At 42.4% G+C, this 26,382-nt stretch overlaps 1 protein-coding gene across 2 annotated transcripts in view; it reads left to right on the top strand.

Moving 5' to 3' along the window:
• The first annotated feature begins 21,213 nt into the window (after nt 1-21,213).
• Nucleotides 21,214-26,382, top strand: part of LOC147629559 (disease resistance protein RPP2B-like) — a 64,717-nt gene continuing 59,548 nt past the window's right edge. The window contains exons 1-3 of one of the 2 annotated variants that reach the window (XM_086811056.1): nt 21,214-21,544; nt 21,915-22,500; nt 22,895-23,185. In XM_086811056.1, coding sequence (XP_086667182.1) covers nt 21,510-21,544; nt 21,915-22,500; nt 22,895-23,185 — 912 coding nt within the window. In that variant the 5' untranslated portion in view covers nt 21,214-21,509. The remainder of the gene's footprint in view (nt 21,545-21,914; nt 22,501-22,894; nt 23,186-26,382) is intronic. The other variant, XM_086811057.1, reaches the window with a different exon arrangement.

The raw sequence follows: 26,382 nt of genomic DNA, 5'->3' as shown, positions 1-26,382 counted from the left end.
ATGGCAAGACATGGAAGACGTTGGGTTAAACGTGTCTAATATGGTGGTTTTGTAATTTTTGGCCAGTTTCAGACTATCTGAACACATTATAAATGACTTTATATAAGGCATAATAGTCTCATTCATTCTCATTTCTATATATTTGACTTCACTTTTTGCCATGGCTCGCACGAAAAACACTGCACGTAAGTATCCACCATCACCTCATCGTCCTCCACCTCCACCTCCACCTCCCTCTCCCCCTCATCCAGATACCACTGACCTTGATCGAGAGACAGGGAGTGATGTTGACCCTGATGGAGTGCCATGGGGTGATATTCTTATCCCCCCAATACGTTTCACAATTGGGGGGAAGAGCATGCATCAAGGCATGGGTCCGTTGCTAACACGAGAAGAGGTGGCAGCAGCAGCAACAACGGAAGCAGCAGCACAGAAGCAACAGCAACTAAAGGAGATCCATCATCCTCTCGGCATAAACGTGCACAAGATTGGAGTGCTCATGCACGTCCTCCTCGACCACCCGCAACAAGAAACCCTCCTCCTCGTGCCCCCAGGAGGAAACAATGCAATGGCATGGCAGCTCTAAAGGAGATTTGGAGGTTCCAGAAGAGTGTCGGCCTCCTCATCCCAAGAGTTCCTTTTGCACGTCTTGTCAAAGAGATACTGTATAATTTTGGGGCCCGAGACAAGAGGATGCAAAGCCTTGCCTTGGCTGCAATCCAAGAAGCAGCGGAGGCATTTTTGGTCACCATGTTTGAAGATTTTAACCTATGTGCAAACCATGCAAAGCGGGTCACAATCATGTGTAAAGACAGCACCATTCGACGTGATAACGTATGAATATTTTCCCTTGTGATTTACATGATTGAACAATGTAAAACTTCACTTAATCTACTCTTTTTTGGGTGCTTCTCAAGTTGTCCATCAAGGCCTTGATTGCATGTGTATCTATATCAAAATTGTATCAAAAAAATTTTAATATATTTGATTTGTATATTTCATTTGCAAGGGTGATTTGTATATTTCACTTGCTAGTATGTATAGTTTGAAGGCTTAGGAAAGTTTTAAAAAAAGCCCAACCTGAACAGGGCGCTTTTGCCCATACAAGAAGCCTAACTGGGCAAAAGTCACCCTTTTCAGGTTGGAGGTCTTTTTGCCTTTGTAAACCTTCCTTCCAACCATATGTATCAATATTTCTTTATTTCAATATTATTTAGTTGTAAATTGCTTGGTGATAGAAAAGCTTGCAATGTATGATATAGATAGTTTTCAAAATATGCTTCCAATGTCAGCATTAGGGACAATGCAACATTTTACCATTTTACTTTGAACTCTAAATAACTAGGTGATGTTAGGGCCCGTGTGAAGGCACCACATTTTCCATTTTATCGATAGCTCATCATGGGAAAAATGTATCTATCTATGGTTCACATTAATCAAACTCTCTCCTTCCATGTGTAAGAACTCTCTCATCATGTAAAAGGGTATCTTTTATGATTTTAATACTACTGTGTCGGGCACTATATATCTTTAATTTTAAGCACCTAATTTATAGCAAGGCCTATATGAATGCTTATACATGACAATTGAAGGCTATAAAATACAAAAGGAGCCCCAACCTGAACACGACGACTTTTGCCCAGACAGCAAGCCTGTTTGGGCAAAAGTCGCCTTGTTCAGGTTGGGGCTATTTTTGTATTTGGTGGCCTCCAATTCTCATGTACAAGCATTTATAAGCATTCATATTCACATACACATAGGCCTTCCTATCAATTAAAGTTGGGTGTTGGCTAAATTAGACAGAACTACACTCATGTAAGAACTACACACTCATGTAAGAACTCTCTCCTTCCATGTGTAAGAACTCTCTCATTATGTAAAAGGGTATCTTTTATGATCTTAATACTACTTTGTAAGGCACTATATATCTTTAATTTTAAGCACCTAGTTTATAGCAAAGCCTATATGAATGCTTATACATGATAATTGAAAGCTAAAAAATGCAAAAGGAGCCCCAACCTGAACAAGGCGACTTTTGCCTAGACAGCAAGCCTGTCTGGGCAAAAGTCACCCTGTTCAGGTTGGGACGATTTTTGTATTTGGTGGCCTCCACTTGTCATGTACAAGCATTCACATTCACATTCCATACACATAGGCCTTGCTATCTAGTAGAGCTAGGTGTTATCCACCATAATGGCTCTCTCTCTCTCTCTCTCTCTCTCTCTCTCTCTCTCTCTCTCTCTCTCATATCATGGCTGGATAGGACAAAACTACACACCCATTGTGGTTAGAGAGGACAGGGGACATCATGGGAAGTTGACCCAAATTAATCATTATCGATACCACAACCTAAACATGCATGCAATCTAGTGTTATTCTCTCTCTCTCTCTCTCTCTCTCTCTCTCTCTCTCTCTCTCTCTCATATCATGAAAACTTACATTATTCAAACTTTATGTAGAGATTATGTATAAAAAATCCCCACTTGTATTAATAAAAAGAAATTACATTAATTGTCTTTAACAAAGTAGTAGTATCGAACACAGTATCTACGATAAATTTTCAGACTAACTCATAATGTTCTTGAGATGCCTAGCTAGAGTCTTGCACCTCTTCTTGCTAAGTGGAAGGGTCCCCGACAATATGGCATCGACAACACAATCTAGGTACTTCTGACCAATACTCTCTGCCGTGCAAATGCACTATGTGTGAGCACTTTAGAAGCGTAACCCCCTTGGAAGGCAGCGTACGCTGCAACCTTGTTGATGAGCACTATCTTGTCAGCGTTTCTTGGAATCGTTGACAAGTATAGGACCTTGCTAAGTACTTTGAGGGCTAACATGAATCTTGCCATGGGGGTGAATGCATTGTGCACTACAACAAGGTGTTGAGGTGCAATATGACCCATGTAATGGGCTAACACACAGCATCTCTTACAAAACCCTCGCATGCCACCTTTACGTTGAGCCCAAGCATCTACAAAGACTATATGTTGCACACAAGAAAGAGGATTAGTGGAATTCTACTAGTATTATTAATTATATTTATTAGATTCATATATAATTTATCTTACTGTGTGTTTGAAATCAGAGCTAACCACCTTAGGCTTGCAAATGTCAATGGAGGACTTGTGTTCCACCAACGGCACTAATGTAGCATCCTCAAACTCTCTGGTCAGCGGTCATTGTTCCTGAGCTTTTCTAAACTCCTTCTCAGTCCACAAGGCTTTGATTAGTCTCTGCAGTTTGCTGATTTCAGAATCATCACCGACTTATGCACTCCACCCTGCACCAGAACAAACCCTTATTGCAAAGCCTTCGTTGTCGATGGGAAATTCATCATTCATAGCTAACAAGGAGAGGCACTCAGCTTGTTTGAGCTTGTAGACCTTTTCTAGGTCATGTAAAAAGAGGAATTCTTCCCCTAAATCACCAACAATAGAGCTGAGCTTACTAAGCTCAAGCTTCGGCATCTCATGTGTAACCTCCTTTCCCTTGCCCACAACATCCGCCGGTACATCTAGGGTACCCTTTATAGGACCCTCCCCCATCTCTTCTCCACCCTCTGTTGTGGCTAAGGCACTTGTCTCTCCAGAGTATGGCACCAATGCCTTTGACGAGGATGCTTCACCAGATTGAGGTGCCTCAATTTGGAGGAGGAGACCTTTGGCCATAACGGCCTCAGTAATCTGGTTGAGGACCTCAGGTTTAGGATCCTCCTCCTTGCCTTGTACCATGCCTCCAATTGAGACATCCTCCACCTCTACCTCTTCATTAGAGTCTTGCTCACCAGAAAGGTATATGAAGGTGGCAACCCAAGAGAGGAAATCAAGGCCAATCTTCCCCCTTTGAAGTGCAAGCATCTCCTCCTTGGTGATTTGCTTGTAGTGACCATCAAGGAGCACAATATCTTGGAATTTTTACAACCTCCTGAGGGCATTCGCGTCATTCTTGTTGATATATCGTAGGAGATCGCATGGCACCCAATCACCATCCTCCTGTGGTAGCTTGATAGTCCAGGGCCTCATGTACTTCTCCATGTAGTCAAGAGTACCTTTGTAGTCCTCTTATGCGCCAAGAGGATGGTCGTTCCAAAGTCAATCTCATGGGAGAAGATAAAGAAAAGTTCCTCTCTGTCAGCCCACTCGGTCCTCTGCAAGAACTCGAGAAACCTCTCATATGCCATGTTTGGGTCTATGCTGGAAGGGAGTGACGAATGCTAGAAATGGAGAGATGAGTGCTGCAAGAGAGAGGAACTTCAAAACAAAGTGTTAGAAAATGAGAGAGGTCCTATATTTATAGACCTCAAAATTAAACATTGGGCATTTCAGACTATAACATAAGTGACTAGTAAATAATCCCAAATTTATATAAAGATATAAATTAAATCGACAAGACATAACACAAGTGGTCACAAGGAACCATCGTTTTATAATAGGTTTGATACACAACCATCTTAATTACAAAAAAAGACAAATAGCCCCTCGACGACTTGCGACACTAATTCTGAAGTTGAAATTTTCATGCACCGTTACTCCAATCTTTACAAACCTTTAAGCTCTTCTCCAAACGTCTTCCAATCTAAACAAGGAAATTCAAGTGTAATAAATAAAATAACATATTCAAAAAACACAAAGCAATGCAAACTTACAAATATCAAAGCTCACCTTTCGTCGGCCAATCTTGATGCTTGCTTCTTGGACATCTTGAAATCCCAGAATGAGTAAATGCTCCCGAGCATCTCCTAAGTTCCATTCATTGCTTGCATTCACCACCTCAATTGAGGAAGAGTCACAGATAAATCTATGGGTGTATCCACACCCTCACTTGATTGAAATGGAACCCACTCCCCATCCTTCTTCATCCATCTTTCATAGAAGAATCGAATGGATAAGCTCTGACGAGTCTTTAAGTATCGAAAGGTCACACTTGAAGGCAAGAGGGCACAACAGCTTAAGAAATGATTAAAGAAATAGAGGATTATGAAGAAATAGAAGATTAAAGTTTGGTATGGGTAAGCGGCTTTAGCAATTATTGACATTCGAGCCTTTTCCCTAGTAACATTTCTTGCAAGATTGTTGCGATAGAACCAATTAAACATCTCCACAAGGTAATTGCTATGTGCCTTCCCTCCACCATGTTGAGTATTCTTGAAGTACATGCCTTTAGCTGCGTAATGTGATTTTTCCATGTCTTGGGTGCTGAACATATCCAAGGACCCGTATTTTTGTAGAAAATACGGTCCTTGTGCATATACAATGTGCTAGGAAAAAATGTCCAAGTAAGAAATCATGAAGAAAAATGTTTAATTTATGGAATTTTAGTAAGCAATTGCAATGGTAATTAATGAACGACGATAATTAAGATGAGAATATCTTACCATGTCATATGTAATGGAGGTATCTCCCCAACTCTCACTAACAAGCTTGATGAATTCTGTCACATCTATTTTGAACACACTTTGTTCTTCTTGAGTTGTTGTGCTCTTTAACATAGTTGTCACATCTATTTTGAACACACTTTGTTCTTCTTGAGTTGTTGTGCTCTTTAACATAGTTGTCACAACCTTATCAAAGTAAGCCCACACCTTCTTTCGCTTGTTTCGTAGAGTTGGATCCTTGTCAAGATCTGTGGTGCACTTGCAAAGATCTTTCAAATGCTCCCATCGCAGGCTCCTTCCTCAATCGTTCATAGGATGCAAGATTCGCCTCACCTTTAAACCGCTCATTGGCACTTGTTGAGCAACAATATGATGTGCCCCATGCTTCTTAAGATCTTTCACAATCTTTACATTCCCGCCATGCACTCCCAGAGAGTTGAGGAGCTCCTCCACTTGCTTTATTGCTTGGGCTGAGCGTGAGGCTGGCTGCAGAGTGAATGCATAGTCAATGTGAAGCTTAAGCAACCTATCAAAAATCCTTATCATGGCATGCAATGTGCAAAAGTGTATACTTTCCATTCCATTGGGAAAGGAATAATTGGTGCCCAATTTGGATCCACAAAGAGGTTGTTGTATGTGTTGTACTATACTTCAAGCCTATCCTTGGACTTAGGATCTAAAACCGTTGTTCCTTCTACATGAATATACTCACCAACAAGGATATGATTTAACATCTGCATTGCTTGTCTTCTTTTCTAATGATACTTTGTAGGAAGGAGGAAGAAAGTGCCCTCGAATCCCTCGGGCACAAAGAGCTCCTTTGATGACTCCATAAATTCCCTCGTAACCCTTTTGCGAGACTAATGCCGGCTTCGTCACATGCATCTTGTACATCCCTTGCACTCATAAGCCCCTTGATGTCTTGCATAATGTCCTTTGTAACCACCTCAAGGACCCTCTTGTAATTTGGATCATGGATGATTGATGTTATCTATTTGTTCTTCATGCAGGCTTTGAAAACATGAATAGTATCTCCTACACCAGATGCATCAACTAAGAAATTTCTGGGACATAGCGAAACCACCATTAGATCTATCAAGAAAAACCTTTAAATTAACACATACATAAAAAATACAAACAAAAAATTCCATGGAAACATACCTTGTTGCCATGACCCTCCGTTTCCTTGCGCTGCCTTGCACCGAAAGATTTTCAATATTAGAAAGCTTTTGTTTACGCTCACATGCACTAATTGGTGTGTGTTTCAACCTCCTTATTTTTCTTTTTAACCTAGACAATTTATCTCTTTGATTATTTATGAGTGTTTCTTGTTCTTTATTTTTCATATCTAGATCATGTGAATGTTTTTTCAAATCTTCAAAGTACTGGTTATGAAGACCACCACAAATAGAAAGTCTTTTACAATAACCTAAGAGTCCATTTTCCCCATCACCTATGTATCGAACTAGTCAAGTCACAAAATGGTGGACTGTACAAGGTCAAAGGATCATAGTAGGGGAAGAGATTCCCATCCACCCAAAGATCAACATTCTTCTTTCCCTCATTTCTTAGTGTGGACATGGTTGAATCAGGTAATGGTTGCCTAACATATGGACGTTTTGCTAGTGCATAATCTTCATCTATACGAATGTGAATGTCTACTTTACGCTTTCTACCATTCGTAATATCATCTAAAGGCATGCCTAATTCAAGATGACAAAAAACTAAGATTAATAGAGGATTAGAAAAGAGATTTAAATTAGATAATAATATTCTAACATTTGGAATGATCCTAGAGAAATATATATTAAGAATATATCTATCTAAAAAAAACATTTTGACACTCCAAAAATAAAGATTCTAGTCATGATAATAAGGAGATATGATAAGAATGAAAGGAGTGGGGTGGCATTAAATGACATTAAATGAGATAAGGATTTGAAAATGATATTAAAAAATAAACTTTTCAATATATATATATATATTTGGGAGGAAAGTTTTACATGAAAATACACTAAAATGTGAAAAGTATCAAAAAGTCATTATTTTAGTGGTCTCAAAAAATGCCCTTCTATTTTGGGATATAAAATATTAAAATGCATCTTGTAATCATTAGATAACATAGAAGTTAAGAAGATATGACAAGAGTGAAGATTCTGAGGAAGTTATGAAGATATGACAAGATTGTTATGAGGTAGTTATGACTAAGAAATGATATAAAAATTTCACTTTTTGGGTTTATATATGTACAAGGAAAGTTTTTTTGATGAAAAAACTCAAAAAATAAAAATTTTGAAAAAGTCAAATTTTTTGGCCCTCCTTATGGGTGAAAGTGAAACCTTGGGAATAGTGATGCAACTTGCATCTAAAAGTAGTGCAACTTCCATTCTATTTTTGGTATAAAAATAGAATGGTGATGCAACTTGCATCTAAAAGTAGTGCAACTTCCATTCTATTTTTGGTATAAAATATTAGAATGCACCTTGCAATCATTAGATATCATAGAAGTTAGAAAGATATGACAAGATTGTTATGAGGTAGTTATAACTAATAAATGATATAAAAAATCACTTTTTGGGTTTATATATGTATAAGGAAAGTTTTTTTGATGAAAAAACTCAAAAAAAAAATTTAAGTCAATTTTTGGGCCCCCCTTATGGCCGAAAAGTGAAACCTTGGGAATGATGATGCAACTTATATCTAAAAGTAGTGGGCTAAAATATTTCAAAACTATAGACTATAAAAGTACTAAGGCCCATTATACATCGCCATATCCCTACCTACCCATGCTGATGTGGTGGGGGTATCCACCGCCCATAATTCATGGGCAGGCAATCTCCCCCGCTCCATACATGGGCGGTGGGGTATGTGTAACGGACCTAAAAGCTAGTGAGAGAGTGGATAAAATGTAGATGGTAAGCCCTAAAAAGTCTATAAAAAATAGGGGAATCATTTGCTTTGTCTCCCACTATGGGGTCAAAATTAGCATATTTAATCAAAAGATTATTAAAAATTAGGATTTCTTACAGGGCCCATTTCATAGTCCAAATTTTCCCTAATGAAAATTACGACATATAAGAGTCCTTTTTACATCATCACAAAAGAAGGGAATAAGGGCCCCCTACCTACTCCATATCATACTTATGCAATTCAGTAATTTGCACAGCAACTCCTGTCTTTCATCCTCCTAAACAAATGAGGATTGACTCTAGGATACATGGTACCCAAGTTGCATACAAGCTATCATCATGGGTTTAGTAGTGAATCCCTTGGGGGAAAGTCTCTCTAACACATATTTACATGTCCAGACTTTTACCAATGGTCTAGTCCCTATTGGGTTCTCCACAAAAGCTGCAAAAGTGTGTATAGGATGCTTTTCCTTGAGGTACCATCTCTTGGTTTTAGGTCCAAATTTAGGAAGTTTAATCTTCATATTATCTGTTGGAGCCACCTGCAATCATCCAAGTGCTAGGGGAGCCTAGTATGTACCAATATCATCAGCCCTGCACATCAAATGATCCCATTCTGAATGGATCGAATGGCTTGAAGAATATTAATGTCATTCATTTAGTTAACATAATATACAGAAATACACACATATACACATTTATGCATTATCTCAATAGCATCCAAGCCAGATTCCCCTCTCTTAGAAATACTAAAGTGTTCCTAGAAGTCCAGATTTTCCATAAGCATACATATCTAATGTTGTTAAATAACCAATTAGATGCTTCCTCTATAAGAATATGGCATAATGGAAAGAGATAGCAAGACAATGCAATAGATACACAATGGAGAGAATTTAAAATTCTGATTATACCAAAGAGATACAAGTGATGGTGCTGTCCACCCATGCGCTCTCAAGTAGAACTTAGGTGACGATCTAGATAGACTCTGATGGAGTATGTACAAAGTGTAGAAGGGGGTGGATACTCACAAGCATTGGATGCCTTAGCTCATGGCAACCATGTCCATATATAGTATTGTAGGCAGTGTGGTAGATGCGTAGACATGGTCACCGCTCGCGTATCAAGAACGCAGCCCACCGATGACCACCGACCATTGCTACTCACTAATGATGGCATGGTATCCGAGGGAATATTCCTCATACCGTCACCTCGGGGGCTTCCACCCCCCGAACCCCCACTAGGGGGGCTGCTAGCTCCCTGGGGACCCCCCACAGGTGGGGCAATGCCCCAGACCCCAACTAACACTTGTACCCTTGACCATCTCCTAATCACATCATCAATGGTCACAATATATGACCACATCGGCGTCTAAGCTAGGGTTCCCACTAAATACATATGCACCATGGCTACTCCTCAAATGTGCATTATACATCAAAGTGAGATATGCTCAGAGGCGGGCATTGAGTGTATACTAACATCCTCTTCCTCAACTCCCCTTCCCAACACCTAGTCCCCCTAGAATCCCAGAATTTCCAATGACCTAGCCACCCATCTCCCCAATCTGAACCAAAAACTTTTAATAGAGCAGGGTAAGCCCAGAAAATATGTTTCCCATCCTCTAGAGTAGATCTACACCTTGGGCAGCATCCCGAGGTAAAGTTTCTTTGCAGAAGTTTAGAGCCAATTGGAAGAGCTAATAGGCAAGCTCTCCATAAGAAAACCTGAAACTTCAGAGGCAGGTTAGATTCCCAAATAAGCTTCCATCTCTTCCTCTAGATGCCAACCTTCCAGTTTACTTTCCAAGCTTTATTGTAGTAATCAATGTTTATATCTAATTTCCTTACCTCTGTGCACAGGACTTTAGCTGATGAGCCCTTATTGAGTTTAACTCCATTAAACCACTTCCAATCTTTAACTTCTTATGGTAGACCCTTTTTTTGGGTTGGAGTGTCTTTCTCCCCTTTTTAATATAATGCTGCTTTTTATTATTATTATAACATTTTAACTTCTTATGGTAGACCCTTTTTTTGGGTTGGAGTGTCTTTCTCCCCTTTTTAATATAATGCTGCTTTTTATTATTATTATAATATTTTAAAAAGTACTCTTGGTGTTGTCCCATCAAAAAACTTTTGGTGGAAATTTCACAAGGAATCTATACAAGATAAAGGACGACTACCTCTCCCTCCACATGGGCAAAGAAGGAGGCATTTATTCACATCTATCTACTACCCTTTTTACGTGGAGAAAGGAGAGGGATAAATTTTGAAAAGGAGAAAGGAGAAAAGAAGACACTCTTTGGGGGTTTCTTTCCCACACACCTAGATGCATTGGGGCTCACAATTAATTGTCACCATCAAGCCATTTGCTCATTAAATGAGTTTCTTATATATATATATATATATATATATATATATATATATATAAAATACATTAGAAAGCAAATTGCCCACCCTTCTACATACACACATATATATCTTCTAATATTATATTATATACATGTGTAAGAGAGAGAATATAAAAAACCAATGCATACATAGATAAATACACACATATTATATTATGTATGTATGTATGTATGTATGTATGTATTTATAGGTATGTAAGCATGTATATATAAATATATATCTATATATATATATATATATATATATATATATATATATATATATATATATATATATATATCATACATTAGAAAGCAATCCCCCCCTCTTTCATATACACACACACATATATTTTCACATACACACACACATATATTTTCTAATATTATATTATGTGCATGTGTAAGTGAGAGAATATGCATACCTATACATATATAGATAAATATATACATACACACACACACACACACATATATAGATACATACATACATACACACACACACACATATAAATACACACACACACACACACACACATTATGTATGTCTGTATCTATAGGTATGTAAGCATGTATATATAAATAGATCTATACACACACGCACACACACACCACACAAACACACGCACACAAACACACACATACACACACTTGCATGCATGGACACACGTGCACACATAAAGATATGTACACACACATACACACACATACAAGCTTACACATACACATACATGTGTATATATGCACACAAGCACATACATACGCTCACATACACAAGTACATGCATGCACACATGTATACATAGATGGAAACACATACACATTCACACGTGCTACATGCACACACTCTCACACACACACGTGCATGTGCACGTGCACACACATAGACCCAAAGATGTACATACGGACATATTCACATGTTCACACACATGTATATGCACACACTCGCACATGGATACACACAAATATAAACATACACACATGGATACACACTCGCACATGGATACACACAAATATAAACATACACACCATGTACACATACATACACTAGCCATATGCATAATCAAGACACTTGCACGATGCATGAAGTCAAGATTACACAATTACACACGTATATATGTGCACACAGTCACACACATATGCGTGCAAGTGTGTGTGTGTGGAGAGAGAGAGAGAGAGAGTGAGAGAGAGAGAGAGAGAGAGAGAGAGAGAGAGAATGTGTGTGTGTGTGTGTGTTTCTATGCGTGTGTGAGGGGGTGTAAGAAGAGAGTGCATGTGCATGTGCATGTGTATGCATAAGAGAGGGGTGTGTGTGTGTGTGTGTGAGAGAGAGAGAGAGAGAGAGAGAGAGGTATATTGCACGTGTATGTGCGTGCATGTGAGAAGATAGGATGTCTGTGTATGCGTGCGTGGGAGATTGTCTCTATGAGAGAGAGAGACACACACACACACACACACACACATACATGCACACACATGAACGTATATGTATTCATGCACACACACACACACACTTGAGCTTACACACACATATACATGCATATGCACGCACATAAGTATATACATATATATACACACATACACAAACTCACACACACAAGTACACGTGCGCGCACATGGATATGCACACCCACATGCACATCCATGTATACATGGATGCATATGCATATACATTTACATGTGTACATGCACACACATAGACACAAAGATGCACACACAAACACATTCACATGCTCACACACTCGCACATGGACATACAAACACAAACATACACACGTACACACACTCACACCATACACACATACACACACTAGCATGCGCACAATCAAGACACTTGCACGATGCATGCAGGCATGAAGTCGACATTACATAATCACAGACACGTGTGTATGTACACACACAGTCACACAGATGAGCGTGCAAGTATGTGTGTGTGTGTGGGAGAGAGAGAGAGAGAGAGAGAGAGAGAGAGAGAGAGAGAGAGAGAGAGAGAGAGAGAGAGAGAGAAAGAGAGTTTCTATGTATGTGAGGGGGTGTGAGAAGAGACAGTATATGTGCAGTGTATGCATGAGAGAGAGAGAGAGAGAGAGAGAGAGAGAGAGAGAGAGAGAGAGGTGACTGTGAGGGGGTGTGAGAAGAGACAGTACATGTGCAGTGTATGCATGAGAGAGAGAGAGAGAGAGGTGTGACTGTGTGTGTGTGTGTGTGAGAGAGAGAGAGAGAGAGAGAGAAAGAAAGAAAGAAAGATTTTATTAACGTCTTCCAAAAGACCGAACTCGGCCTATGAGACAAATCGGAGTACCTGTATGGGGTATCCTCTGTCATCCCAACAAAATGAAAAAGTACTGAATAAAGAAAGCTGAATCTGGGTGTGCAGGAGATGGAGCTCTATTACTAGGAGAATGCAAAGCTATATGCATGGAGTATACAATCATGATATGCAACCTAGCTAGCTCCATCCTGTACCATACTGGGGGTATAAAATGGTATACATCAGTGAAGGGGGTGTCCACAGCTCCTTGAAGAACATGCCTGGGTGTGCTCTGAAGCGAGCCAGTCGCTCCGCACCCTCTCTGTGAAACTGAGCTCTGATCTCTGTCATCTCTCTCTGGTATAGGCGTGGTGTCCGAAAGCCAGGTGTCCTCTGTCTCCTGCGGGCTCTAAGTGTCTCTGCTCTCCAATCGGTGTGATGAAACTCTGAGCTGACCAATAGCCACTCGGGAGCCGTGTGGTAAAAAGCCCTCCATGTATCTAGGCCTCTCTATAAATCCATCATCAGTGATACTCATGAAGTGATCTCTGTATAGCATCTTCGGTGGAAGAGGCTGTGTAGGCGATATCCATGTCTCTCGTGTATAGAGCTGCCATAGATCCTGTCTCAATACTCTGTTCCTCTCACTATGAGAGAGACGGATATGTGGTGCATCCCTGTCATACTGGAATGGTGGTAGATGATCCATGTCTAGGCCATGCTGTGAGAACCAATGTGTGACCTGTGCATACCATGATCCTCTGTCTCCTGCCTCAGCCAACTGTCTAGATGATTGAAAAGCTCTGTATGATAATCTGTCCTGTGGCATCTCTCTGAATCTGTCTAGCAGGCATATAGTCTGAAATATGGCCTCTACCATCATAGGAGGCGCAGCAAACTCTGCTCGGATAATGTCATAAGGTACTGACGGTTTGCTGCGTATCATGCGTGCCATCATGAGGGCATGTGGTCTCTCTATCTGTGTCCACCAATGGGTAGCAAGGCCTGGCGCCCATACTACTGCTCCATACATCAATGCCGGTGTGACTAATGTGTCAAATAGCCACCCCTTCGTCCGGGGCTCCTGAAAATGCGCCTGGTGGCACTGTCTCTCTAACATAGCCAATGCTGCATATCCCCGTGTCAATCTAGCTCTGGCTGCTGAACCCATGGTAAAGCGTGTGGCTGGCTGCAGAGAAGGTAACCCCTAGGTACACGTATGATGTCACCACCTCTCGGCGAGAGTGAATGTCAGCTGACTCCTGCCCTGTCTCGATGTATGAAAGACCATAACCTTGGTTTTCCCAAGGTTCACAGTAAGACCCCTCTGTGTGCAGAAATCATGGAGTGCATGTAGATGCTGCTGTAGACCACCTGGGGACTCAGACACTAATACAATATCATCAGCATAGAGTATAATATGTACTGAGGTACCTGCTAAATCAACTCCATCTCCGCCTCCCCGTGTAATGAAGTCAGCCACCTCATCAATGTATAACCCAAATAGCATGGGGGAAAGTGGGCATCCTTGCTTCACACCAATGGTGCTAGCAATAGTCTCGGACATACCTCCTGGACATCTGACTCGCCCAAAAACCTGCTCATATAATGCATAGATGCCCCATGTCATATCTGCTGGTATGCCAAGAGACTACAGGCGTTGAAAGAGCCTCTCTCGTGGTACTGTGTCAAATGCCTTGCGGAAATCCACAAAGCAGCAATAGAGCTTTCTCTTTCTCACTCTGGCCTGATCAATCATACATCTCAAAGTGAATACATGGTCAGTGGTAGAGAAAGCTCTCCTGAAGCCTGCCTGCCCTGATGAGCGTAAACCTGCTCGCTCAGCATATAAGCTAAGCTCCTGCTCCAGCACTGCACCATAGAGTTTGGCCAGCACGTGGCCAACCATAACCGTCCTGTAGTTGCTCGGATCGAGCATATCCCCTGTTTTGTGAATCGGCACAATGGTGTGCATTGTCCACTCCGCAGGCAAACCTTCTGCTAGTGCCCTGTTAAACAGGTGTGCAAGAAAAGGAGCTAAAGAATCTACTGCATATATGAGATGCTCACCCTGCAGGCCCATATGGTCGGCGGCCCGTCCATGCTGTAGGCGGCGGATAGCTTCCTGTACCATCGCGAGTGGGTAAAGAAGCTAGCTGTGGTAGGTCGAGGCTCCTGTGGTGGCTGAGGTATAGGTGGCTGCTGTGGGGCATGGTATAGAACCTCTGCATATGTGTGCCATGTCTGTGGGTCTGCAAATAGGTGTCGGGGTCCGGGGCTCTCTGAAGTGCCGCAATGAGACAGGGCTATCTCTACTCATGAAGAAATGAAAGATCTCTAGCTCCTGCATCTCTGCGAAGGCCCGCCTTTTGCGGCGAGTAAGTCTCCTCATCTCTCTCCTCGACTCCTGCTCTATGATGGCTCCCAAAGCTCTCTGTATGCGGAGTCGTGAGTATAGGGCTCTGCACTCGTCATCATACCATCTGTTCTGGGGCATAGTCCTAGGTCTCGCAGGCTCTCCTGAGTGTACACGATGTGGGAAGCTCTGTAATGCAGCCGTGTGTAGGAGTGATGCGAGCTGGGCTGTAATGGTATCCATAGATGCTAGGGGATCCATGAGTAGGAGCCCATCCTCTACTCTGCCAGTGTATATGTCTGCCATGTCATGTGTGAAGTAGATGGTAGTGTGTGGCGTCGGTATGTGGGGGGCTGGTGATATTGGTGATCCGGCTAGTGAAAATGCCAAGTATGTATGATCTGCCCCAATAGGACGAGGTGGAATGGAGAATGAGGTGACAAGCTGTGATGCCTCCAAAGACCCCATAATGTAGTCTACCACCGTGTCTCCGGTCCGTGTATGACCCCCATGTGGGAAGCATGTCAGCCCTCCTGATCCCGGCCACTGTAGCATCCCGTTATAAATAACGAGACGATACCTGGCTCCCAACTCTAGTAAGTGGTCCCCATAATGTCCTCTGTCTGGTCCAGTGTCCTCTGATGCCCGACTAGCCCCTATCTCCTCTGGATCCACAGGGTGGAGGATCTCCATGTCATCATAGTCATACACCTCACACTGTCTGCTCTGTGTGTGGGCATTGAAGTCGCCCATAAGAAATACTTCCCCTAGTGTAGAATAATGCATAATCTCCTCTGACAGACAAGTGTATGGCGAGGCTCCTATCTCCTCCTCCTGTGGCATGTCCTCTGTAATGACATAGGAGGATCCTGATGGAGAAAAGTAACATAGAGCTATGTATATAACCCTGTCCTGTGAGAGCTGTAAGCTGATCCACATGTATCTGGCCTCTGGATCCTGTGCTACCACTCTCAATCTCCCCTGTAGCTCCCGTCTGAATAGGACTGCTACTCCCCCCGACCCTCTCGAGGTACCCTGGCGTGTGGTCCTCCTGTATGCTGACTCCCACTGGAATCCCTCTACTCGAGGTAGCCCTCTCTCTGGGCTCTGATGTGTCTTTGTCAGAAGTATGATGTCTCTCCCCACCATAACATGCTCCAGTCGTCCAGGTTGCACCATAGTGAACCATTACAGTTCCATACTTCTATGTGTATCTCTGTCAGTGGCCTGGTCTGTGTCCCATAGGCCCCAAACCGCTAATCCATGGGCCGGCCATCAATGATGACCCGACCATCTCGATAGAAGGCCTTCTTGCCTTCTCTCCTCACGTGTAAGACTCGTGGCATGCAAGTTCTCCTATGCTCAAGCTGCATCCTCGTGAGATCATCATCCAAGAAAATAGGAGCTCCCTCTAAACCCCGTAGTATGACCCTCTTCCTCATGAAGGTGACCCTCTCCATCTCTCCTGCAAACTGTAGGATGAGGGCTCGCTTGCGTGTTGAGTCTTTCCCGGCTCTCCATGCTTTGGTGAAGGGGAGAGGGTGCTCTTCCTTGTAGCCGAGCTTCATGCATAGAAGCTGTCCATCTTTCTCGGGAGTGGAGTCGGGTGTCTCGGCTATACCTGTGACTTGAATGTTGAGGCGGCGGGCATGCCTCATCTTCTCCTCCTCAATGGTGGTGTGAATGATTTGGTTTTCTTCCCTTTGAGTTTCCTCCCTCACTTCTTTACGGATGTTCTTCTTCACCACCTCGACCCATCCTGACTGCTTGGCTTCGAGCTTTCCCTCCATGTCCTTTGTGATCTCCTTGGAGATCTCTTCTTTGATGGCCGTGAGAGTGTTGTCATTGATCTCCCCTTCTTCCTTCTCAGCATTCTTGATGGCTACCATTTCCACTTTCAATGCACTCACCTCCTCCTTGAGTGCCGTGTTCTCTTGTTCGAGGTTCGTGACCCGTGCTTCGAGAGCTATGATGTGCTTGTGTAGTTTGTTTTCCACCTCATTGAGGTTGGAATCGGATGTCTTCTTGTTCTCCTTGATTAATGCCTTCATTGCCATCTCGAGGGCCTCGAGTTTCTCTTGGAGACTCGGGGCCATTCCTCCAAATCACTCTGCAGTCCTTCCCACAGGCAGGGAGGAGAGAGAGAGAGAGAGAGAGAGAGAGTTATGTTGCTGCCTTGGGGGCCTGAGCAAGGGTGGGTGGGGAAAGGGGGCAGAGAGGCGAGCTGGGCAGCGAACTGGCGAGGGGGCCAGGCCTAACGCGAACTGGGGGGCAGAGAGGCGAACTGGGCAGCGAACTGAGGCCTAACGCGAACTGGCGGCGGGCAGAGAGGCGAACTGAGCAGCGAACTGGCGAGGGGGCACAGAGGCGAACTGGGCAGCGAACTGAGGCCTAACGCGAACTGGCGGGCATGGAGGCGAACTGAGCAGCGAACTGGCGAGGGGGCCAGGCCTAACGCAAACTGGTGGGCAGAGAGGCGAACTGAGGCCTAACGCGAACTGGAGGGCATGGAGGCGAACTGAGCAAGCGAACTGGCGAGGGGGCACAGAGGCGAACTGGGCAGCGAACTGAGGCCTAACGCGAACTGGCGGGCATGGAGGCGAACTGAGCAGCGAACTGGCGAGAGAGAGAGAGAGAGAGGATGGGTGCATGTGCATGTGTACATGTGTATATGTGAGGATGTTTGTATGCACATATGTGGGAGATTGAGTGTGTCTCTGTGAGAGACACACACACACGCATGTACACATGCACATGCATACATGCACACACATGAACATACACACTTGCACATATAAACACATGTGTATACACATGAACATACACACTTGCACATATAAACACATGTGTATACACATGGAATGCACACCACATAAAGTACATGCACACACACTTAGACGTACACACACTCACTCACATGTACAAACATGTATACACATACACTCACTTACGCAAACATATGCATAGAGTTGCACGTTTATATATGCATACATGCACATGTACACTCACCTACATAAACACACACACTTGCATGCATGGACGCGCATACACACACAGAGATATGCACACTTACACACACACACATACACATACACTCAAGCTTGCACATACACATACATGCATATGCACGCATATAAGCATAAATAGATACACACATACACACACTCACATACACAAGTACACATGTACACATATGTGTATATAGACACACATGCATACACAATTGCACGTGTACATGCACACACACACTCTCACACACATATACACGTATATATGCATATACATCTATATTTGTATAGGATAAAGCAAGGGTGCCTACCCTATAAACCTAGCCTTTACTTGGAGAAAGGAGAGGGAGAACTTTTGAAAAGAAGAAAGGAGAAGAGAAAACAGCCTTTGGGGGTTTCTTTCCCATATACCTAGCTACATTGGGGCTCACAATTAATTATCACCATCAAGTCATTTGCTCATTGAATGAGTTTCTTATATATATATATATATATATATATATATATATATATATAATACATTAAAAAGAAATTACCCACCACTCCCTCCTCCTCCTCCTCCTCACACACACACACACACACACACATCTTCTAATATTATATTATATGTATGTGTAAGAGAGAGAATATACCTATCTATACATATATAGATAAATACACACACACACACACACACACACACACACACAGATAAATACACACACACACAGATAAATACACACACACACACACACACATATAATATATATGTATGTATCTATCTATAAGTATGTAAGCATGTATATATAAATAGATCTGTATGTATGTGGACGTACACATGTATGTGCATACACACACACGCACATGATACATGCACATAAATACACACACTTGACTTATGGACACGTGTATACACAGAGATATGCACACTTACATGCACACACACTCAAGCTTTCACATACACATACATGCGTGTATATGCACATAGGCACATACACGTACACATATACATACACTCACATTCATAAGTACATGTGCACACATGTATACATAGACGTAAGCTCATACACATTTGCACATGGTACATGCACACACTCACACACACGTATGCACATGCACGTACACACACATAGATAAAAAAGATATACATGGATATATTCACATGGTCACACACATGTACATGTTTACACTCGCACATGGATACACACAAACACAAACATACACACCACGTACACACACTCACACCATACACATAATCAAGAGACTTGCACGACACATACGCACATGAAGTCGACATTACACAATCACGTATACGTGTGTATGTGCACACAATCACACACATTAGCGTGCAAAAGAAAACACAAAAGACATTCTATGTAAGATACAATTATTTAAGAGTGAGCACACCTCACCCCATGCATCCCTAAGTATTAAAATTTATTATTAATTAAAAGTATATGTGTATGTGTGTTTATTTATTTTAGAAATACACATGTATATATAGGTAAATGCACGTGTATATAGGTATATGCACACACACTCACACATATATGTCTCTAAATATAATAAAACATAATATTATAGATAATATATATTTACATATATGTGTGTGTGTGTGTGCATGCGTGCATGACAAAGAGAGTGTGTGTTTGTGTGTATGAGAGAGAGAGAGAGAGAGAGAGAGAGAGAGAGAGAGTTTCTATATGTGGGAGAGTGTGTGTGTGGCTGGAGAGAGAGAGAGAGAGAGAGAGAGAGAGAGAGAGAGAGAGAGAGAGAGAGACATGGAAGTCTATGTGTGAGAGTGTGTGTGGGGGGGGGAAGAGTGTGTTTGCTTTAGTGCATGTGCAGGTGTGTACATGTGTGTGTGTGTGTGTGTGCGTGTGAGAGAGAGAGAGAGAGAGAGAGAGAGAGAGAGAGAGAGAGAGACAGGGTGTGCATGTGCATGTGTGCGTGCACAAACCTCACCACGCATCCCCACCATTAAAATTTAATTAATTAAACTTATGTGTGTATGTGTGTGTGTGAGAGAGAGAGAGAGAGAGAGAGAGAGAGAGAGAGAGAGTGTTAGAGAGAGAGAGAGAGAATTTCTATGTGTGAGATAGTTTGTGTGGGAGGAGAGTGTGTGTGTTTGTATTAGTGCATGTGTAGGGTGTTTACATGTGTGTGTGTGTGTGTGTGTGTATGTGTGAGAGAGAGAGAGAGAGAGAGAGAGAGTGCATGCATGTGCGTACATCTGCATCTATGTGTGTGTGCTTGAGAGAGAGTGAGATGGGGCAAGCATGGAAAGAGAGAGAGAGTGAGAGAGGTGCAAAGAGGGAGAGGGTGAAAAGAGAGAGAAAGAGAGCGAGAGATAGAGAATAAAAAGTAGCTTTTAATAAAATATAAATATAAATATAAATTAATATATAGAAAGAGAGCGAGAGATAGAGAATAAAAAGTAGCTTTTAATAAAATATAAATTAAATTAAATTAAATAAAAAATATATATGTATATGTGTATACATGTATGTGTGTTTTTATTTACATTTATATATTTATACATATATATATATATGTGTGTGTATATACAGATGTGTGTGTGTGTGTATGTATATACATATATATATGTAAATGTATACACACATATATATATAGAAATATATATCTGTGCGTGTATGTGTGTGTGTCTGTGTGTATAATATATCTATCTATATGTTTAAAAGTGAGCACACCTTACGACCCATCTCTATACATTAAAATTTAATCAAAATTAATTAAAATTATGTATTTGTGTGTATTTATATTTTAAAATTCACCTATATGTATCTAAAACATAATATTATATATACTAATATTTACATGTGTTTGTGTGTGTGTGAGAGAGAGAGAATGTGCGTGAGTACGTGTGTGTGTGAGAGAAAGAGAGAGCTTCTATGTGTAGTGTGTGCGTGGATGCGTGTGTGTGTGAGAAGAGATGGGGACATGTCTGGAGGGGGGAAGAGAGAGAGAGAGATGACCAGTTCTTTTCTGGAACCTTGGTCGCCGCATGTGTGAGAGAAAGACAGAGCTTCTATGTGTAGTGTGTGCGTGGATGCGTGTGTGTGTGAGAGAGAGATGGGGACATGTCTGGAGGGGGAAGAGAGAGAGAGAGATGACCAGTTCTTTTCTGGAACCTTGGTCGCCGCAGCAACGCCCGGGTCAATAACGAACGTAGACTTGTGTGTAGAGAGAGAAAAAGAGAGAGAGAGAGAGACTCTTCGTAAGATTGATGTCGTCTGAGTGCTGCTCTGCTGCTACTACACGGTATGAAGCTTTCTCTCTTTCAGCAGTTTCACATAACCTCTGTTTTCAATTACATTCTATAATGATTTTGTGCATGCTTTGCATTTTCATGCTAACCTCAGCTGCATCACAACGCCCTTCTCTTCAATGAAAAACCTTTAAGCGAGCATGTGTCGGCTTGCAGCATTTGTTTGCACTGTAACATGTGTGTGTGCGTGTGTGTACGTATGTATAATGTATGTATGTTATGTATGCTTGCATGTATAATTGTATGTATGTTATGTATGCTTGCATGTATAATTGTATGTATGTATCATGTGTTTGCTTGCAATGATTTCTTTGCATTAATCATGCTAGCGTAACACATTTTCTGTTGCCATGTTTATCGTAGCATGCATATGCTGCAGCTGGAACATCACAGTGAACCGGTGTACGACATCTTTTTGTCACACAGCGGGGCACAGAAGGGTTTTGCCAAGGACCTCTATAGGGTGCTAAGTCCTTTTTACAACACCTTCTTTGACATTAAGCGCCATAGCCTACCTCCTGGGGATCACTTCCCTACATGCATTTTTAATGCAGCTAGACAATGTCGGTTGGCGGTAGTGGTGCTGTCAGAGGAGTTTGTGTGCTCCAAGTGGCCGATGTTGGAACTTTGCGCTTTTGTAGATGCGCTTCCTTCGATCAAAATCCTGCCCCTCTTCTTTTTGCTATCACCAAGTGACCTCAAGGATGGAGAAAACCTCAAGCGATGGCACAATGCATGGAACAATCAGCAGGATGTTAAGTGTCATGTTGATGTCTCCAAGTGGGCTTGTGCTCTTGCAGCACTACGGTCGTTGAGTGGCCTCGTCTTTGATCCATCAGAGGGTCTGCTCACTTACTTGGACGAAATCATTTCCAGCATCTCCTACATCATGTCACCCGCCATCAAATGTGATGACCTTCTTATAAATGGAAAAGATCGTCTTTGCAAGGTAAGATTATATCTACACCTATTCTCTAGCTTTGATTTGTTCCAGCTCTGTAGGGCAGGCTATGAATCTCTCTCCCTCTCTCTCATACACACATACACGCAGATGCATGTATGCATACGTAAATACATACATACATAATACATACGTACATACTTACCGGCCTACCTACCTACCTACCTACCTACCTACACACACACATACACAAGCACGCACTCACGCACGAACATCATGCATGCATGCATGCATGCATAAATAGATACATGCATACGTACATTTATACATATATGTGTGTGTGTATGTATGTAGAGAGAGAGAGAGAGAGAGAGAGAGAGAGAGAGAGGCGTGTTTCTTTCTAGATGTGTATGATATGTGTTGGTTGCATTGCATTGTGCAGGTCATCCTGGAGAAATTCAAGGACATGGAATCACGAGAGCAGGCCTCTCATTTATCAAAGGCTTTTGTGCTGGGGTTGTATGGACCCCCCGGAAGCGGCAAGTCTAAGATATCCTTGTTTCTGCGGGACCACTTTTTTCCCCACTTTGGGTGTAAAGTGCTATACATGACACTGCCTGCTGAGTATAGGTCCTCTAATCAAAAGGAGACGGTTAAAGCCTTTAAAAAGTTACTTGATCTCACTGACTTTCGGAATAGGATCAATCTTGATAAAATGTCAGACGTAAGCGAGGTGAGCATCTCTTTCTTTTGAGCTTTTACTTCTTTACTTGTTCTTTTAGACACAATCTGTTTTTGATGTTTTACTATGCAATGAAACATTAGGGAACAACAACAGATTTTGGAAACTGTCTCTTGAATCTTTTTACTTAAGATTCACACAATGCTATCTTTAAACATATAATTTGAAGGGAGCTCAAATGTTTGTATCAGATTAGTTTTTTTTGAAAGGTGCTAAGTGGAATATTTTGGCTTGCTTCAAATTTTTGAGTATTGTGTTTGTTTCCGATCTCCAGAATTCTGGTTGAGAGAGTCTTGCAAAGAGGGTGTTTTGCTTTGCTAGGAAGGGAAGGTAAGACTCTTGCAAGTATGATAAGCTCGAGGACCTTGATGACATTGTAGAGACAATATAGAGAAAGATGGGTGATTTATGGAAGAACTAAAACTTAGGACCACCCCATAAAACCAATTGTACATGGAATGTGTGGAGGATCACATCCTACACATGCTGCCTTGCTTCAAGACCCAAAGAGGATGGAGCAAAATGGTGTAACTTTTTCGTCATTTGACTAAACACTCAACAAGCAAATGTTACCATCAAGGTATTAGAGAGAGCAAGACTTATGGCAAAATCAAGAGCAAGCAAGGCCAGTGTCGGTAAGATTCTTAAATACACTTGCTAAATAGTCTAATGTGATGAAAAAGTTACTTTATTTTGCTTTTACAAGCTCCCTTATCACAATGACTTGCTAAACAATGGGAGCTCGAAGATAAGCAGAAGGGCGCCCATGACCAGGAGTATGAGCGCAACGAATTGCTCAAGTCCTTTGGCTACATAGGTGGCTAGAGAGTCGTTGTCTTGTTTGACAGCGGCAGCACGGAGGATGTGATCACGGAACAAGCCGCTAGGCGTGCCCGTTTCGAGCTGACTCCGGTGGACAAACAAGTTGAGGGTTTTAGCACAGGTATGACAACGAGCGTCAAGTATGAAGCTCTAGGTGCTAAGTTAGTGATTCAGGGCATAGAGTTTGTGCGTGACTTTATGGTTGCCCCTCTTGTAGGAGCAGACATAATTTTGGGTATCCAGTGGTTTCACAAGTTTCTTCCTGATGTCAAGTGGGACAAGCACACGTTCCAGATCGATCGGAATGTGTCAAACACCCCGGTGACCATTAAGTGTGAGCCAGGTATTTCAAACTTTCCGCTCATAAGCCACTTGCAGGCTAAGCGAGCAGTCAGGAAAGGCGCACAGTGTGCGATGATTTACATCCAGACAGCCCAGACGGTGGCCAGTGCTTCCGAGAAGTACTCGGTTCTCCATGAAAAGTTCCAGAAGATTTTTCTTCGGGACAGTCTCCCTCCCCAGCTCCCCCCGTCCAGACCGGAGGATCACAAGATTGACCTCCTCCCAGGCTCGGAACCCCCGAGCAAGTTTCCGTATCGCCTTTCTAAGGCAATGGAATCGGAGTTGGACCGTCAACTCCAAGAATTGTTGCAAGCTTGCTTCATCCGTCCTAGCGTGTCGCCATTTGCAGCACCGATCTTGTTTGTCAAGAAGAAAGATGGGTCTTCTCGGTTGTGTGTCGATTATCGTGCACTCAACAAGCTGACTATCAAGAGCAGATTCCCGATGCCTCGAATTGATTATATTCTCGAGAGGCTGAATGGAGCTAAGGTGTTCTCCAAACTGGATTTAAAGAGTGGGTACCACCAGGTACGGATTGTAGAGGGGGACATCCCCAAGACAGCCTTCCGTACAGAACGGGCCCACTATGAATTTGTGGTTATGCCATTTGGATTGACGAACGCCCCAGCTACATTTAACCGCATGATGATGCGTATTTTCCGGGAGTTGATTGGAGAGTGTGTGTTCATATTTCTGGACGATATACTCATATTTTCAGCTACAGTTGAGCAGCATGACATTGATGTGGAGAAAGTCCTTAAGTTGCTGGAAAGCAACGAGCTCTATGTCAATGAAAAGAAGTTAGAATTTTATCTGTTCCAGGTACATTACTTGGGATATATAATTAGTGCCGAAGGCATTTGACTTGATCCGGCTAAAGTGGCCGAGATTGTTAACTGGGAAGTACCTCAGACCGCTTATGACATTAGATCATTTGTGGGTATATGCCAGGCATATTCCACCCACATTGACAAGTTTTCTGATCTCTCGGCAGACCTCATCGATCTGCTAAAGGGAGTGAAAACAAGAAGGCAAAAGATTCGAATGACTCCACGAGCGTTGGAGGCATTCCAGAACCTCAAGGTGGCTTTATCAGAAGCGCCTTGTTTAGCCCTTGCCTCGTGGGACGAACCATTTCAAGTGATCACCGATGCGAGTAACATCGCAATTGGAGGTGTATTGCAACAGAATGGTCATCCAGTAGCTTACATGTCTCGTAAGTTACTGCCCGCCGAAAAGAACTACTCAGTCTATGATCATGAACTCCTAGCAGTTATACAGGCCTTGAAACATTGGAAACATTTCTTGTATGGCCGTGACTTTGAGGTTCGCACTGACCATCAGGCATTGCGCTGGATTCAGACGATGCCAAGTGCACAGTGGAGTGATCGACAACACCGCTGGAGTGAGATATTCCAGCAGTTCGGTGGCATGATTGAGTACCTTCCAGGAAAGGCCAATCCAGTGGCCGATGCTTTGAGCAGGAAGGGACAAGTATCTGCGATTCCGACCACTAGACTGGACCTTGTTGGTACAGGACTAGAAGACATGAAGCACACGTACGCGGATTCCGAGGAATTCGGTACTCAGTGGGAACAGGCATTGGATGCCACAGGATCATGCCATTTTCTGATACGCGATGGTTGGCTTTTCTACAAAGGCCGACTATGTGTCATGAATTCAGTCCGGGCAGCTCTTCTCCATGATGCCCATGATGCCATTACAGGTGGTCATAGGGGCATGAATTCGACTCTGGAGAAATTAGAACGGCAATACTATTGGCCAAAGATGAGGCGTGATGTGTTTACATATGTACAACGCTGTGACATTTGTCAAAAGGTGAAAGCTCCTCGTGGAAAGAAGATAGGGTTGTTACAGCCTTTGCCAATTCCTGAGGGTCCTTTCCAGGACATTTCGATGGACTTTGTCACAAATCTGCCTCCCAGTCCGAGTAAGCGTAATACACAGTGTTTAACTATTGTTGATAGATTCAGCAAATTTGTTATGCTTATTCCTTGCAGGGC

This window comes from Cibotium barometz, chromosome 17 (assembly GCF_041138505.1).
Source record: "Cibotium barometz isolate CiBa-2024 chromosome 17, ASM4113850v1, whole genome shotgun sequence".
Lineage (NCBI taxonomy): Eukaryota > Viridiplantae > Streptophyta > Polypodiopsida > Cyatheales > Cibotiaceae > Cibotium > Cibotium barometz.
Note: the sequence above shows the minus strand (reverse complement) of the source record. Positions and strands in the feature narration are given on the sequence as shown.